An 18,965-nucleotide genomic window follows, 5' to 3' on the forward strand; every position below is an offset into this window, starting at 1 on the left:
GTGCCTGAACCATGCAGATTGGCGTTGAAGGTGGCGTTCACATGGGACAATTAAGTAGCCTATGCATTGAAACCACCTAGGTGGGCGTGTTTCGAAAACCTTTGAAGCAGTCTGTACAGATTTCATTAACTGATTAAGTCCATTAGCAGATGACTTTTACCTGCATTCTGTCAAAAGTTCAACTAGTTTCAACTCTTTCGACGCACTGCATTGTGATATTTTCACGCACTGCGCACCGTCAGTCCATGTTATCTGTCAACGCATAGGTCTCATTGAAATACAGGGGATATTCCCTGTTTTTTTGACACTGGTTGAGTTAAACTTAAAAGGGCAGAGCCAAAGAACCACAATTTTTCTGGCTAAGCAACATTAAATCCCATTGACAGAGGCAAGGTTTAAGAGAGGCGGTAGCCAATATTATGAAGCCCAGTGCTCTTCTGAAAAAAATGAATTCTAGCCAAACTATAGGCATACTAGCCTAGCTATTTGAGGTAAGTTAGTTACGTCTACGGACTTGCCAAGTCATTGCAAGTTATATTGGGGGGGGGGTGGAGGGTAGCGGTCCTTCTGGATCACTGAGCTCCTCACTCTGTCACAGACTGAACCCAGCAACCCTGTGCAGGAACCTGTATTTGCAATCTCATTCTTTCGGTCACTGCCCAGAGCTTGTAAGCGTCTAGAAAAACTGTGTGTATGATTTTTGAGGTCCAGCCCCAGATTCTAGCAATCTGAGTCAGCCACTTGAAGTCAGTAGTGGAGGAATTTTAGTTACCAGAAACCAGTTTGGCTTGAGGAACAAATCCGTGTAGAAAACACTGATGGTTTCCATACCTTTACTTTAGGAAATTTATATTTTTCAGTTCAGGTATCCTGAAATCTTTGCATATGTCACATGTTCAATTTGTATACACTCACAAAAAAAGGGGCTAAGTTGAACCATAATGGGTTTTTTAGCTCATCTCAATAGGGGAACCATTTTAGTTCTGGGTTGAACCCTGTTATCCACCTAGAATGTTCTATACAGTTCTTCTTAGAGCCATCTGAAAATGGTTCCACCTAGAACCTATAAAGGACTGCTCCCGGAACCCTAACTGGTTGTTGCTGGAACCTGTGATTGAGGTTTATAGAACCTTTTAAACAGTTCAAAAGTTTTTGCTAGAGCCACTTAGAATCCTTTTATTTTGAAGAGAAGTTCATGGAACCTAGGGTGCCATCTAGAATGATTACATAATTCTTTTAAGAACCCTCATTGGCTGTTTCCATTTGGAGGCCCTTTATATTTCAAGAGTTTATCCTGTAACCCTCTATGAATTCTTTCAATTTTTATAAAGACAACTAAATGAAATGCTTTGCAAAGCCAGTAATTATAATAGACATAGCAATAGCAGCATACAAGGCCCATGTTATGAAAATCAATTCTTAGTTAAGGGCAAAAGTAGAAATATCAGCCTTACAAGTTATTTTCTAGGTTAAATAACAAACTCCATGCCATGGTGTCATCCTGTTGACAGAGAATAAACATCACACCAAGTGTGAAAAGTCATACTAACTGCCTCTATCAATCCCCCAGAATTAGAAGAAAGCATTAATTCAAACCAAAAGAAAATAGTGGGTTGCCCCACTGCTGATTTTCCTGAAAAACAGCACAAACAACATGGTGTTCAACTGTTTAAATTTCCAAAGTAATACACACATTGCTAGTGAGATTTAATATTTACCATTTCCACAGCAAAAAGGAAGGAGGGGTCTGTAGGATGGTTTGTAGTGTCCACTTACCCACTAAATAAATACCATAATGTACAAAATATTAGTAGTAGTTTATAAAAAACATTACTACATGTAAAGTAGTTTACATGTAAAACTATTTTTTTTTAAACTGATAGGCCATCACATCCCGAGATAGTGTATTGGTTAAGATCCCAGCCTTTTAATGTACATGTAGCCCTACCCTTCCTATCCTGGGATCAAGTCCCTTTTCACCTTCTCACCTAATGTCTTATTGAAAATAAAGGAAATTTTACTTATTTTAAATTAACAATTTAACTGCCAAGGTTAACACCATCATGTATTTATTCCAAATAAATGAAAAAAATGAACTAGATGAAAACTTATTCAGATTATGGGTTCGATGTAGCCCTTTTTCAACTTTCCTAGAAATATCAAAGAACCCCAAAATGGTACTTGGTTGCAGAAAGTTTCAAGAGGCCTTTGCCCTGCAAAAAGAAAACAAAACATCTTGAAGACCCCCTTCCTTCCAGAGGGAGATTTTCAAGTCACTGCAGTTGACCTGTGTGGATTTGTGTCAGTGTTACTGACTCATTCACACATCCTATTTTACAGTCAGCATGTGTTCAGATCCAGCTGACTGCTCTTTCTACTCCCTTATCTGATCAACACAGTTACAAGAAATGTCACATTGGAATAAAGAAAGGTGTTTATTGAAATAACAGTCAATTTAAATAGAATAAACAGGGCAATGCCAGAGAGTCTACATGTGAGAATAGTCCAGAGTACAGTATATTCCCCTAGAGTATTTTCTTAACATAACATTGATAAAGTAATAGAATCAAATTGCAACTCCAACTAGGTTAACACAGGCCTTATTTCAAATAAATTAAAGATAACAATATCAAAGCTTATTCTGATGAGAATGGTTCTATGTGCCACCTTTCTCAAGTTCAAGTTTGTTTATAGCCCTTTATCACAAGCATGTCTCAAAGGACTTTACATAGAATGAGCCTAACTAGATCTAAATGATCAACAATCGATCATAGAACTGAATGATGTTAGACAAACACAAGGAAGCAGAACAAAGCACAAGACACAAATCTTAGCAAGACATATCAGCCTACCTATGCTACATGGTCTAACCTACCCGGCACCACCAGCCTTAGACCCTTGAAGCATACAAGGAAAAACTTCCAAGAAAACCTTGGAACTTGCATAGAACAACCAAATAACCCTCTTTTCCCAAAACGCTTCATGGGTGCAAAATATTCCAGTTTGCACCCTTTTCCCAGCCAAGACTCTTGAAAAAACCCCTCACTTTGCCAAATGAAATGCAGCAGTGAACGTTCCACACCACAGCACATACTGTGTTTTGTAACCAGCGTGGGTTCGAAATCGGCCCACAATTTCTGATTCCTTTGTACTCCTCTTTCTGTTTAACATAGGCACAGGAAATGTGGCTCTAGAAGAAAGAAATGTGTCATATGAAATAGCTGGGGGGGGGACAGCTTTTAATGCTTTCTATTTAAAATAGCCTCCCACCTACTACAATATGAAGAGAGGCTCTAGGTTCAGGATGCTGCCTAACCAGAAACCCACAGAGGAAAATTAACAAGGGAAAAAGATAAAATGCTTATATTCATTGTATTCATGAGATGAGTGTGTGTGTGTGTGTGTGTGTGTGTGTGTGTGTGTGTGTGTGTGTGTGTGTGTGTGTGTGTGTGTGTGCGTGCGTGCGTGCGTGCGTGCGTGCGTGCGTGCGTGCGTGCGTGCGTGCGTGCGTGCGTGCGTGCGTGCGTGTGTTACACAATTATTGGACTAGTTGTAAGCTAGCACACTCATGTTATTGCCACTGTTTATTTTTATTTCTTTATTATTCTCTCCAAAAATGATGGAATTACTTCCACATTGATTCTTTAGAATGTTGATAGTTGACTTCTTAGCTTTGGGTTGTCTGCATGCTAGCTGACATGCTGTTTGCAAGTAGCATGGTTGCTCTGGCTAAAGGGAAAGGATCAGCTGGGGTCCAAAATCTTATGACTAAGACATGTGAAATATGTAAACATATAAATATCTATCTCATGATTAAGATATATGAAATATGGAAGTACATGAATATCTATCTTATGTTAGCTGGTGCAAAACCGCTGGAGTGAATGGAGACCAAAAAGGGCAAAAAATGACCATCAAATTACTCCAGACAGCACAATCCAAGTGTTCTGAGGCTAAATGATTGCACTGTGGGTCCAAAGGTCCAATATTGACCTCATTATCTCCTAGGGGATAATTAAGAATTTATTTTTCAAGAGAAGCCTCAAGATGAAAACAAAATTTGCGGATGAATAACATACAATAACATACAATAACATCACATAAAAAGTAAGAGCAAAGTTAAAATTTGCTACCTAAGTGCTCAAAAGGCAGTAGTCTGATATCAGACGAGCAGGATCCGGGGCCAAGCCTATATAAATCTTGACTAAACAAAGCACAGGCAGCTTCTTATTGAGTGTACCTCAAGATCCCCCGTAATCGGTTTAGACTCACCCAGACAGACTCGCTTTATCAGTTTTATCATTTTGCAATGAGGTTCATGAATAGGGAGCAAAATATCTGACTGCTCCTTTGTCAGCAGACAGTTCAGACAGATAACAAAAACAATTTAACAGTAATTTAATAGTAATTTTATAAAGTTTTTTAGAGATATTAAAGCACAAGTAATGATGAAGCAGATGCAGAATAGCTTTATAGTTAAACGTACCAATGAATAAGTCTACAAGTGAAACATCGCCATATTCAATTGGAATAAAAGTGCCAGCTTTAAGTTGAGAGTTTGATGCCACTGGGACCAATTATACTATTAATTTATGCACTTATTACAACATGCATTAGATAAAAACATCCACCAAATGTCATATCTGTCATCCAAGCTATTGTGGCATAGCCAGATTATATTCAGAGCCTAAAGCAGTACAGGGCTTCTCATTAGTGTTTTCTGAGAAAGAACTGTTAAGATTTGGTTGTTATTCTAAATTATGCATGCCATGTGAGAGGTCTTACAGTGTGACAGTTATTGTTAGACTGGCATTTAGGTTTATGATTGGCATTTGCTCTACAGCATCTGTAAATCTACGGTGTTTTGTGAGGCTTCAAAAGCTCATTACCATACTTTTTTCAACTTTCAATTAGGAATATGCTGTCATCTGACCTCCATCTTAAATTTCTGGAAAATGAAACACAGTGGAGTGGAGCGTTCAAATGAGAAATTAATAGTGCTCTGTCAAGTGACATATCAGCTCATCGACAACAGGCACTGAGTCTATCCAATTTATGCATTATGCATGCTTAGCTCTTTTTCCTCTGCAGTGCTTTCATCATGTTCACTGTGGAAGGCTGACAACTAGGAAGTACCATGGTCCTACACCGTAACATTTTAAACTCAGTAGATGTTTTTTCCTGTGTATTGATGCATTTCAGCATGTGGTTTGGCAAATCTGTCCGCTATACTAGTAGTAGAAAAATAATATAATGAATCAATCATTGTTCATTTTTGAAATTCAATCCAGAAGTAATTCATTTCAGAGCACATTTGTACATGCAGATTCCATGGCCAAAATTATGCCATACTTTTCCATATGTTTGATTTAATATTGCTTTAATAATTGCTAAATAATTGATTTCATATCTGCTCTTTTAACCTGCATTATATGGAGTGACCACTTCTCTCCAATCTCACCCTGGTTACATTTGCTACCACTAGAACTTTGAATTGATTTTAGAATCAATCTTACTGATTACTTTCAAAGAAATGCATGCATTTGCTCGTGTCTACATTGCTTATTTAGTTTAAGTGGATTAATTTATGATGAACTTTTAATTTTATTCATTTAGTTTGTAAAAGTGTTCTTTTAATTTTCTGTTGATACATATATGATGATTTTGATGACAATTATTATCATGATTATGAATGTTATTACTACTCTTCCCTGGCAGGTAACAATGATGAGAGATGGATGAGAGAGCCGGAGAGCATGGAGGAGAAGGTGAAGGTGCATCAGACCATCCAGAAGGGGCAAGAACAGACTGCAAAGGCCTTGGAAGACAGGGAGGAGATGGAGAGAGAGCTCAAAGAGAAGGACAATAAGATTCAAATACTTGGTCAAAGTACTGGGAGTCTCACCATAGTGAAGGATAAGTCGTCCTCGGCCATTGCCGCTCTGAAGGTCTGTCCGTCTTTCAGCGGTGCTGGGAGAAAGAAAGGGAACAGATGGAGAGGATAGTGAGACAGGCAGAGGTGAGGGTCATGATGATGTGCAGAGAGAACGACAAAATGTCCAAGTCTTTCTTGGTTACCCTTGAAGGCCTGAAGCAGAAACAAAACCAGTGGACTGTGGAAAAAAGGGAATTTGAGACACAGATCATAAAGATATGACATGCAGGACAGAACAAAGGAGGTTGAAGAAACTGGCATGGTACAACTGACAGAGAAGGACACCGAAATCAAACTTCTTTGTCACAATCTGTCATCAAGGAGAATGCAGAGATGACCACCACCATCACTGATCTGCAAGCCCTCTCTGCAGCCCTGATGAAAGATTGGAGCAAAGAAAGAGAGGAGATGGAGATGAGGGCGCGAGAGGCTGAGATGAGAGGGATGTTCGAGCTCAAGAGAGAGTGAGCAAACTTTTAATTTCCTACTCCTCGCCCTGGACACACTGAAGCGGAAGCGAGCCATGGAGAGAGACGCCATGATGACCAAGGACCTGAAGGCCAAAATCCTCTTACAACAAGCACCCTGGGAGGAAGAAAAGGCTCCGTTGAACAAGATCAGGGTGGCTGAGCAGGAACAGACACCAGCTTCCCAAGGGAGAAACATCCTACAGCAAACCACCCAGACTGAAGAAAGCACAACAGCAAGGTACAGAATAGGGATGTGCAAAAGTCAATGTTTTCAAGGTGGACTAGTCAGTGTGTTGTCTGAACAATTAGCTGACAAGTCAGTCTCAAGAAAGGCCTATATTTAAATTAGGCTGTATTGTGGATAGGCTTAAGAATAAGTATGAACTTTGCATTTTTGAGGCAGAATGCTTAACAATTTCTTCTTAAATTAAGAAAAAGGGCAAAGAGAGACCTTTCTGATCTATTTCTTCCTTTGTGCTTGTGTTGAACACGGACCTGCAGCCTTCGTCTAGTTTACAGTTTCTGTGTGATGACATATTTTAGATGAATAATAAATCAACTTTAATAGGGCTTATTTAAGACAGCTTTCCACAACCTTTACAAAATTGGTGGGATTGGGCTACATTGGCATCGTCACAAAAAAAGATGTATAACCTATAGCATGCAGTGTCACATGCCGCCGTGCACAGGTTCAAAGTAGGCCTTATTGGCTTATATCAAATTAGATATGAAAACACTACTAGCATAGTGTAAAGTATACTCTGATATATTTGTTATCATATTTGGTAATCAAAATAAACCATACATCCATGTCAGGAATTAATTTTTAAAAAATCAATAAGCCTAGTTGGCTGTCCTGGTCCATCCATAGTACTGAAGCACATATTTATTCATATCATGTTTATTTTCCTTAGCTAGAGTTTCTGGTAAGCAAAGACAAATTGCAGCACTATATTCTTACTAAAGCACAGAGGACTAAAAAAATGTCAGCATTTTTAGGAGGAAGAAAAAGAAAACTAAAAAGGTGCATACCGGTATGCATTCAATTTCAAATTGTGCCTTAGAAATTCAATTGTTAAATTCATGTATTATTCAAATTCATTGTTTTGAATTCACCAATTCAATATGAGCAGACAAATTCAAATGTATGCTTCAAAAATACGATCTCTGCTGGCACTGATCTCCCTCCATACGGTTTGCTTTAGCCTGCATGCTCCATCTGAAAACCAAAGGCCTCCTCTTCTCCAACCAGACAGGCAGCAAGTGTCTGCTCCTCTTCTCCAATCAGTCAGACAGCCAGCCAGTGTCTCCTCCTCTTCTCCAATCAGTCAGACAGCCAGCCAGTGTCTCCTCCTCTTCTCCAATCAGTCAGACAGACAGCCAGCCAGTGTCTCCTCCTCTCCTCCAACCAGTCAGCCAGTGTCTCCTCCTCTCCTCCAACCAGTCAGCCAGTGTCTCCTCCGGCCAGACAGCCAGTCTCTCCTCCTCTCATGCAGACAGTGAGCCAGACAACCTGACAGCCAGTGTTTGCTCTTCTCCAACCTGCCAGCCAGCCAGCCAGTCAGCCAGTGTCTCCTCCAGCCAGTCAGCACAGGTCAGTTCCCTCAGGTTGGACAGCGGGCTGTCAGCCTGCAGCAGTGACAGTGTGGCTCCGCAGCCTGCCATAGTGATTCATCATTCTCCATTTTTCAAACATCTCCCTTAAATCATCTGCTGGCTCAGACTGGGCTGCAAAACCACTTCACAAACCTGACAGTGTGAATGCTGTTCTGAGCTCTGATCTATCTTGGTTCCCTGTTTTCTGTCGGTTCTGCCATTTGCCTTCCTTGGATAACATTAGTAATTCCCTGCTGACCTCCTTTACTTTTAACAACCTCAGTGATGTCATGCTGATATTCATTTTATTCTCCTCCATCTTTAAATGATTGACAGAAGAATGTAGTCACTGAAGTGGACCAGATTATCATCAGTTTAAGGCATATGTGGAGTAGAATAAAGTTTTCCTGCTTTTTCTCAACTAACTGAACACTTTCAGAAGTGTGATGCACTTTTATCATTCAGCAACCATCTTGAATATCAGCTAATACCTATTTTATCTTCTCTCTGTGTCCTCAGCCTTTCTACAGCTTGAGTTGACAAGCCCAGGACAAACCATCGTTTTATTTGTATAGCACATTTCATACACAGGTAAGCTCAATGTGCTTCACATTAAAAGACAAAAATAGTGACAATAAACAGATAAGGAAATACAATGCACATATATAAAATACACTCCACATAAGTAAAATACCCTCTCAGCCACGCGTACAACACACACACACACACACACATGCATACATACACACATACATAAAATACAGCTTTTTCTAACCCCCTCCTACCCCTACAACAGCACTCGCACACATCTAGACTAGAGCAGAACCACACAAAGGCACACACAAACTAACTAGCCAAAGGCCTGAGAAAAAAGGAAGGTTTTAAGACTGCTTTCAAAAGAGGACACAGTTGTAGTAGATCCCAGGTCATCAGGCAGTTTGTTCCAAAGAATAGCACCATAGTGACTAAATGCACCTTCACCTGATTTTGATTTTATTCTAGGTACAGTTAGGCGACACATACATGATGATCTAAGGGATCTGATTGGTTTATAGCCAGTGAGCAGGTCAGAAATGTATTTAGGATCTAAACCATTTAGAGCCTTGTAAACAAGCAATAATACTTCGAAATCAATTCTATATTCTACCAGGAGCCAGTGAAGTGATCTCAGTATAGGAGTAATTTGTTCTATTTTCCTAGTCAAGTATCTGTTTGCTTTAGTCCAACAGCAGCCGCCTTTTACAGCCCCTCTGCTCCAAAGTCAGCACAGTTCACAAAATATCTTCATTTTGTTCCTTCTTTTAGAAATGTATGTACTGACTGGTCTGATTTACCATGATCAGTGTGAGATCATCATCAGTGAAATTGCAAAAGAGAAAATTACATTGACTATTTATTAAAAATCAAGAGGCGGGAGAAAGCCGTTGTAGTTCCAGTCTGATCCTGGTCGGCCTGACATGTTGGTCCAGGTATCCGGCACCGCCTCTCCTCAGTCCTGCAGGCCAGGTATCTGAAACAGGAACCAGCCAGGACTATTTATAAAACAGTGCCTTAGGAATTGAAATGGATCGGTTTGACATAATAGAAAATAGGTGTTGTAGTAATAGTAAGTCAAGTATCTGTCTGCATCCCTCCAGACACCTTTAAATATTAATTTGAGGGTGTCTCCTGAGGCACAGGTGGAGGCACATTCACATCAGTCTATATGCTCTAGGCATAATGCACCCAAGCCCCACAAACACCTACATCCACAGGGAGACTTGCAGAGCAAAATGTGTGAAATACCTTACTGCATGAGTAGATGTTGTTGGGTTGTCATGCACTCAATTTATTAACCATCAATCAACATAATGAAATCTGTGTTTTGGATGCAGGCTGATAAGAAGGTCACCTAGTTGCTGTTTTTTTATTGTTCGTTTTTTTTGTTTTTCACTGAAAAAATCTCATTTTCACTGTTTACTGACAATGCCGAAAAACTGCCGAAATGCTCCTGAGAACACACATAATGCCGATGTACAAATGTATCGACCTGTCTCAAGGATGGGTGATGAAAAATACCTAACATTAATGAAATACTTTGACAGAAAGAAATGGACTGCTGCTTTCAGTTGTCATTGAGGTTATAACCTCTCATTTGTATGCTGCGTCATGCTGTGAATTGGTTTTGGGTACTAAAGCAGTAAAGAAACCCCAACAAATTGAAGCAGACCATTCTCTTCAGTCTGGTTGGATATCAGGATACAGGAACAAGCTTTTATTAATATTCTAGCTCTTTCTAGCACATTGGTGCACATTATTTCAGGGATTCCATGTGTGATTTCAAAATCTTAATCACTTAATCATAAAATATAATTGTTTTATTATATTTGTGTTGGGGCATATACAAATATGTTTCGTGAAACAAATCCAATGCATTTTATGACTGTAGTATAATGTTATCACTGCAAACACGGAGATGGACTTTTTTGATTGTCCGCAATGAGTGTCCTCATCTGAGTTATATTACCTATCCTGACCTCATCTAATTTAACATGTGACCTGATAAACACCCACGTCATCGTGAATATAACATTCAAATGACTTCACTTTACATATCTAGTACAGTATTTCGCCTTGGAGATCTTACATTCACTATAGCATTTGTCCTAACCTGTCTTTGTTTAATTACATTTCTACAGCTTCATTTTTTAACAGGTTCTTTCATTCGCATACCTCTCAGGTTAAGATAAGATTCACCCTATCCAAGCTTCATTGACTTTGTGACTGAGCCTTGGAATTGAGATTAACAACAACTATCTCAAACTTGAGAGTGATTACGTTTTTTTCTGGAGTCAAGACATTGGGAGTCGGTCACAAACACAGACAAATAGTGAGAGATAGCGGGGAAGACAAGACGCATTAGTGGCAGATGAAAAACTGTTCTAACTGTTCTGTTCTAAATTCTATGATGTAACTGATAACCAAGAAAGGTGGGGGCCGCAAAACTTGACATAAACAGTCACTCCAATGCAAAGTTGAAGATGAGAGTGAAGCCATTATTTTCAAAACTTAAATTCTGTTAAAATTTTAATCAAAATTCAACCAAAGTGAATGTTCATGTTCTCTGACTCCAGCAGCTACATTATTATGTCCCACGTAAAAACCTTATAATAATAGATTGATGCAGCTCTGGGATATAATTTATTTTTAGATGTATTCAGACAATGTTCAAAAACTGAGGACTATAACTGCGGAGCCTTTGCCCTTTGGAACCCTCCTCTGTCAGATAATAAGGCAATAATGATGATGTAATACTTCTAAGGAAAAGCATGATGGTCATTAGCAGTGATCCCATTCTACATTGAGATGACATGAGAGTGAGCTCAGAGAGTGTACTGTAAGAGTGTACTGAACGAGAGCGGGTTTAGTGATCATGTCAGCAAGAGAGTGGCAAGTCTAGGCTTGTCAGTCTTTTTGCCCCCAGGGTCGACTCTGAGCCTGCAGCCTGGAAGGCTCCTTCTGCCAAGCCAAGCAACTTAGCCAGCTTAGCACACTAGCTTTAAACAAACTCTTTGTTAGCCAGCAAGCAAATCCTATCTAACACCACTGCGAAGGCAATTCTCTGTGTGATATTGTGTTATTAATAGTTTCTGGGCTATTGCCTGGATGATGCCAAGCTAAAGCCCAACCAGCTAACAAGCTAGTTAGCTGGCTGCCTATATCCACTGCCTTACTGCCCTACTGCCAGCTATCTTAATTTAATTCAATTCATTAAAGTTATACCGTCAAACAAAGCGCATAGATTATAAAGGGAGAGAGCATATTGTTTCTGCGCATTCATGTTCAGTGCATGTTTTCCTTACAGGCTGATTAGTGGCCATTTGCCCCATTCCCACTTATTCTAGAAATAAATTAGTTTTTCCACAAATAATCCAGTCTCAAAGGGACTTAATACACTGCCACAATACACTGATAGCAGATCTGATTCAATAAACTACAAAACTGATATTATCTGATTCAATAAACAACACAATTGATATTATCTGATTCAATAAACAGAATTGATTTAAGATTAAGATTAATCTTTCATATGATTGCTATAGTTTAATAAAGATGTCTGTGAAGTCAAGGCTTTTAACACTGCCATTCCGGGACCATAGCTTCTTTTAATTATATAGTACTATTAGTGCAGTAGAAATGCTTTCTCTCTATAAAGTGTTGTTTCAAAACAGATGGTGACTTCTTTTGTTTGTAAAAATTCTTAAATTGGCTGTCACCGGATAATGTTTATCCATTTCCTAGCTCAAACTCTGTGGTCCAGACTGGCTATTGTATGTTCAGTGTGTTATGAATATATGCCAAAGGTCGGATCTATTTTCCTGTCAATATGCTATCAAACAAAAGGAAAGAAAGAACAAACTTTGAACTTTCCAATTTTGTACATTCTAGTGGAGACTTAAATGTTTTCCGTCTCCACATGGATATACTTGTGAATTGCCTTAGTGGTCCACTCTTTGCTACCAATCAGATGCTATCTTCTCATGTAGCCAATGGGGATAAAGCTGGTTAGTTGACTGGGTGTGTTGTGTTGGAGTTTAAACTTTGGACCTGAGAACAAGAGCTGAGAGATACAATAGAGACTCTTTAGGGTCTGGAGCACAGCTACTCCACAACAAAGTAAATCAGATCATTTAACTGGATTTGTGTAGTTTCGGGGGCTTCTTCAGTGTGCCGCCCAAGGAGAGAAATAATGGACCACTACTCAGATCAGGTAAATGGGTCTGTAACAGAATTTTGTCTTGTTATTGGATTATTTATTAGTTGGCCAGTTTAGGTTACCAGGGCAGTGGAAATTGGCTGCATGTCCCACAGAGCAAAGTTCAGGTTTGACAGCAAATCTATTTAAAGCCTCCAGAAGAATACCTGCTTAATGCCTGTTGGAAGGCTTGTTTTCAACCTGAATATAATTAAACTGTTACAGTTCTAACTGAACAGCATCGAAAGGAAATGAATATTACAGGTATCAACTCTATAAAAATGTTCTACTGATCCACACGGGTTGGAGGAACATATTGTACAGTATAGAGTTGTCAGGGAGGGTCATGGTGAAATGTTGCCAATAAAACAGCAGTCCCCAGCTGTGGCAGTATATGAAGTCTTTTACAGTTTCTCTACTGGCCTACTCGCTTGTTATCGTTGGTTCTGTGAAGGTAGGGAAGACAAAATGTTGTGTGGTGTCATTAATGGCATGATCTCATCCCAGGGCTGTGATGGGATCGAGATGCTTGACTGGCTGTTTGATCAAAACGATGGGATCCTGCGTTACGAGGAAACGGGACACCATGACAACCATCACACCTGGCCAGTCCAGGACCCAAATGTGCGTGAGACCATGGGCTCTTTAATGTCACTCATATAGGCTACAGATGGCTGTTTGCTATATGTATCTAGTTCCTCCTTGTCAGATTCTATAGGTCTTCATCTGTTTTTAATAGACAGTCCTGTCTCTCTGTCACAGTGCTCTCATCTGAAGCAGACAGACTAATAATAGTACTTGGGGTTTGCACTCAGCAGATGCTGCAGCCAGCCGCACAAGCAGACAATGACTTTCTGAATGCCCTCTTGAGTGGCAGCGATTCTGTGTCGGGCTCGCCTCTCTGGTCCCCCTCCCCCAGCGACAGTGGTATCAGTGAGGACCCCCCGTCGGACCACATGGACAGCCCTCAGCGCCCTGAGAGCCCCCCTGGGGAGACCCAGTACTTGAGCCCCCAGCCCCAAACAAAGGCAGCCCTGGAAGCCAACTTCTCCATTGATATCAGTAAGTCACAAACTAATACAGAACACATACAGAACTGATTTGGTTGTGATTATACTATGATACTATGATTTACTACTTATAGTATGTTAAATGCCTTTTACAATGAGAGTGGTAAGCAGGCAGTGATCACTGAAAAAAGGAGGGGAAATGGAAGAATTAGTGTCTCCTAGTAGTCATCTCTTTGGCCAAATTGCTGCTTATGATTCCTTGGCTGTCCTGTGTCACAGGGGATAAAATACAATAGCATGAAGAATTTTTTGTTGTGTGTTTTGTTGTGTACGATAGCAGACAAGATGTCAAACACAGGGACGACACACACTCGGTGGATAATTGAGCAGTGTTTAGGCTGCAGATGTCATTTTTGTCTATTTTTTTTTTTTTTTATAAGAATCCAAACAATGGCTCTAGCACATCTAATTGATCTTCATCTGTGTGTGTGTGTGTGTACGTGTGTGCATGAACGTGTGTGTGTGTGTGTGTATGTTTGTGTTTCTGTCTGTCTCTTGTGGATACAGATGGCTGGGAACCTGGTTTCCCACCAGGCAGGACTGGGGCTACACAATATCCCTCTGATGTACACAGACCCCAGCTGTCCTCTGGCTTCCCTCTTACTGTCAAGGATCTGCTACTGTCTGGCACACCGGAGCCAGTAAGTGTATTCTGATGTGGTGTAGATGGTGGTGTGTGTGTGTGTGGAGGGTGCGGGGCGTGGGATGTCTTATGGATGTTTGACTCCTGCACAAAACATGTTGTTTACCTGTTGTTTGAGTTTGTGTGTGCGTGCATGTGTGTGCATGCATGTGTATTCAGGGGAAAATGAATGGGGGACTACGCTCACTGAAATAGCAATCTTGGAGTCACTAGGGGGCGAAGCCTCTGGAATTGCAAGTGAAAACCTATTTTTTAACTTTTGTTTATCTAGGGCTTTCTGAGCACACTGCAAACCTTTTCAGCTACACCCTACTTTGTATTCTGACAGCGAAAAGGAGAATACACAGAAATGTACTTTTAAGTTGGTATTCTGTAGAAGTGGATTTTTTAGTTGCTACATGAGAAGATTTTAGTTGCTACAGTTATGACCTCTCAACAGCAAGGAGAATGCAATCGTATGCTTAAATTGTATTTTGTGGACAGAAAATTTGATGATGAATGTTGTTTGTCATTGTCAGTTGGGTCCCAAAGAAATCATCCATAACGACAGAAGTAAACAGATCAGTAAATACGGAGGATTACCACAGGCAGCATAATGTGTTTGTTGTGTGGTGGAGCTTTTGGAGCTTGGAGGAGTGATACTCAGTGGTGCGGAGTGCGGACTCCAACACACTCCAGATGTTGATCCCATCTTTCTAGCATAACTTAATAAAATAAAGGAGAGTGGCAGAATCCAAATAAGGTTCAGATAGTAAAATTGCTTTGAGGTAGGCATGAAATGAGAGTGATGGAGGTGGAGCATGATAGTCAGCACTCGTTTAACTACGTTCTGCTTCCTCTGAGGATCTTGGGAGCGAGGGAGAGGGGAAAAGGAGGAAGAGGAGCAGGGGCAGAGAGAAAGTTCAGTCAAGTAGTGATGATGTTTTACACATTAGTATTCGTATCTCACCTCTAGCCCCCACAGCCATCCCAACAGTCCATTCAAGAGCTGGTTCTCAATGAGGATGAGAAGAAGCTCCTAGCGAAGGAGGGGGTGACTCTACCCAGCCAACTTCCACTCACAAAGGTAAACTTGTACTGATTGTGGTTAAACAGTGAAAACAACAAAAGAACAAGTCACAGCTCCCTAGGGTTTGTGCTGCAGAGGTTAAAATGGAATATTTACTTTCTCTCGCGATCAGTATGAAGAGAGGGTTCTGAAGAAAATCCGCAGAAAGATACGCAATAAGCAGTCCGCCCAGGAGAGCCGGAAGAAGAAGAAGGAGTACATCGATGGGCTGGAGAGCAGGTAAGAAGACTGGCTGTGTAAAATACACAGTACATAGAGGCTGGATCTCTATGGCCAATTTAAACAACAAGAGTAATATGCAAAGGTGGAGCTGATACCACTTACAAATCACTGACTGAATCAGAGTAGCACGATTTGAAATAAATTCTTTGATTCACTGAATTGTTTTTGCGGCATCACAACGAGAGAGAAAAATACATTGTTTGTCTCTGAGTGATTCCACTGTGTCCTGCTCCCCACTGTCTGGGGATATTATCCTCTGTAGGATGGCTGCCTGCAACGCACACAACCAAGAGCTGCAGAGGAAAGTGTTCCAGCTGGAGAAGTGCAACACGTGAGGGATTTTGATATTCATTTCTTACTCTCTGATGTCCAATCACTCACTCCTCTGTCACCCCATGGCAATGTTTATAATTACTGTCTTCCGCTTATAAACTCCCTTTAGCATCCTATCTCCCCCACACCCTCATTAACACGGGCTCTTTTTTTCTTCTATCAACTCTTTTTCTTCCTTCCTTCCTTCCTTCCTTCCTTCCTTCCTTCCTTCCTTTCTTTCTGTCTGTCTTTCTCTCTCCCTCTTTCTCTCCTCCTTCCTCTCTCTCTATCTCTCTCTCTCTCTACAGGTCACTAATGGAACAGTTGCGTAGGCTCCAGGCTCTGGTCATGAACAGCTCTAACAAGCCAGCCCAGACTGGGACGTGTGTTCTGGTAGGGGCTTCTCTGTGTGTGTGCCAGGCAAATAAACAAACGGCGCAGGCTCACCATATGACACAGCCACTAACAAAAAAAACACTTTCATGACAAGCCAAATAACCATTACAGTTGATTTAGCCACTGCCACCAACACATATAAAGACATCTCACTACATAAAGTCAAGCTAGATGGCTATACACTAGACAAGTTGACACAATGGACACAAAAATGGACGCAGTCCCCAAAAAGAAAAATACACTGTCTGAACGGGGGCCATTTATTCCCTTTGATCATTCCAATGGAATCAAGCACAAGACCTGAGGCTACATAAACAGAGTAGAATTTACAAAACCTCTAATCTATGAATATGAATGAGCTTGAATTCCCACAGAGGGTAATACTATGCACCAAAGGAAGTGTGCAACAACAGAAAGATTGGTGTTTCCTCTGCTAATTACAGCCCAAAAGCGTATTCACAGCGAGAATATCCAAGCCTCTAGCCATCCGTGAATGTTCATCCCTGTGTAAAACAGACAACAGGGTCTTGACATCAGCTCAGCATGAATGTTGTGATTTCTATCCATCCTGGCCTCTTTCTCTCTCTCACTCTCTCGCTCTCTCTGTCCCCTCGCTCTTTATTTTCTATCCCTCAGGTGCTTCTGCTGTCCTTCTCCCTGATCCTGTTCCCCAGCCTGAAGCCCTTCTCCGACACCAAGGTCAGCCAAGGAGACTTCAGTCCAGTCAGAAGTAAGTCACCTTCAGCACCAACTAGCTGTGTGCGCCGGCCTGCCACCTGATCCGCCTCCTCCCTGTCATAGCTGGGGAGCTCATTACCACAGCAGTCACTTACTCTGCCTGTGTAGGGGCTTGCTGTTATCTTTAAACTTCAAATATCACAGTCAGTAAGTAGAGAACCAAGGCCAAGTATTATCATTATGTTTATTTAATCCTTTTTTTCATCAAGGGTTTCTGACAAATTCAGAACTATTTTGTTTTTGGACTTCATTGGAAAAAGTTCCCAAAACCCCTCAGGACCCCCAAAATGTCAAATTGCTTAATCATGATGCAAGATTGGGAATTGCAGCGCACTAAGTAGAATTTGTTATCATAAGCTGCTTGACAGCTTTGAGACAGCAATCGATGCTGCACTTACGTTGGGTAATTGTCATGCCAAACACCAAGGTACGAGTCAGTAGAGGGTTACAGTCTTTATTTGATGTACTCGGCATACAAACACACACACACTGCCGTGACAACCGCTAGAAAACACATATGTACAGGTGTCCACAGAGGTTTGAACTTGTTTATCTTTCCTTGGTGTCTTATTCTCATACAGTCCAGTCACGGTCCCTGCACAACCTCCAGGCCTCCCGTGTGCTGCACGTCGCGGACCACCCATTCTCCACTGATGACGAACCCGAATCTCTGAGCCGGCATTTCCCAGGAGACCTGGGCATGGACGATATCACTACACTGATGGAGAAGCTGGGAGTGGACCGAGGACTGTCCAATTTGGAGTCCATGTCTCACAACAGCAGTCAGGAAGAAGAGATCAGCCATTTCCATGGAGACCCCATTACTGGTCGCGTAGCTACTGTGACCTTGGATCCACACCGCCCCGCCAGGCTGCGGCCACACGCTGATGACATGTAAAGAGAGGAGGAAAATCTCCCAACATGATTTCCCCATTTCCTCTTCCTCCTGATGTTAGAGCAGGGAGTTATCTGGGGCTGCTGTTTACACCGACAGGGAAATAAGATATTAATCATTCCTGTTTTGCCTCTAATATTATAAATGCTGTCTGTATGCCTTTTCCTTATTTGTTATACTGTTTTATATTGCTGTATGGATTTGAATCTTAAACTTGATCTATTTTCATTGTATACTGTGAAATTGCCTGTCAAGGTGAACTGCGTATTCTTTGCCTCATGGCTTTGTTAAAATGCTTGCGCCAATTAGAGTTTTTGAGACTGCCAAAAATTGGGTAAATAGAGCTACGATGATGTGTACAGTTTTGATGTCAATGGATAATTTGTAAATTGTTGAAAGATTTCGAGCAATTCTCATGGAAGAATTGATTGGAACAATTTAGATTCATTCATGGATAAAACTGCCTCAAATAAAAGATGTCAAAAAGGAATATGTGGGTCCACCTCCAACGAGATGCATTTTCTTTATTAATTTTGATAGTATTAGTATTTAAAAAGTGATTCAAAGCTGATTCAAAGATTTCCCCTAACTGATTCAAAGATTTCCCCTGACAGTTCTGCCTGGAAAGCTGATATGATCCGATGTCTAGACAAGCCATCTCTCACAGGACGAGTACAGTAGGTTTGATGTCAGTAGAGACATGGTTCACACAGAGAGAGGCAGAGCAAACTGGGCCAAAGGTAGGAGCAGATAACCTCTTATCATATGACTCGGCCTTCTTGCCCAATAATTACAACCCGTACTGGCAGACAGGTGCATTATTTACTTGTTGGAGACAAGACATTGACTGTCATCCATGTCCACAACATTCCCCCTCTGTCTGG

General features: G+C 40.9%; 2 protein-coding genes across 3 annotated transcripts in view; both read left to right on the plus strand.

Annotated features, from left to right (window-relative positions):
* Positions 1-18,965, plus strand: part of LOC139929162 (uncharacterized) — a 383,413-nt gene that overhangs the window by 36,628 nt on the left and 327,820 nt on the right. The gene's annotated exons all lie outside the window — the stretch shown is intronic.
* Positions 12,731-18,084, plus strand: creb3l3a (cAMP responsive element binding protein 3-like 3a). Of its 2 annotated transcripts, none has more exons than XM_078285822.1 (10): positions 12,731-12,751; positions 13,244-13,364; positions 13,580-13,798; positions 14,314-14,447; positions 15,405-15,515; positions 15,631-15,737; positions 16,003-16,071; positions 16,361-16,445; positions 17,085-17,178; positions 17,768-18,084. In XM_078285822.1, exons 1-10 carry the CDS (start codon positions 12,731-12,733, stop codon positions 18,082-18,084), a joined length of 1,278 nt encoding a protein of 425 aa, XP_078141948.1. The 2 variants fall into 2 exon arrangements, with proteins under 2 accessions (XP_078141948.1, XP_078141947.1); XM_078285821.1 differs by having other exon boundaries at positions 13,244-13,360; positions 13,555-13,798.

This window comes from Centroberyx gerrardi, chromosome 9, assembly GCF_048128805.1.
Source record: "Centroberyx gerrardi isolate f3 chromosome 9, fCenGer3.hap1.cur.20231027, whole genome shotgun sequence".
NCBI classification, from domain to species: domain Eukaryota; kingdom Metazoa; phylum Chordata; class Actinopteri; order Beryciformes; family Berycidae; genus Centroberyx; species Centroberyx gerrardi.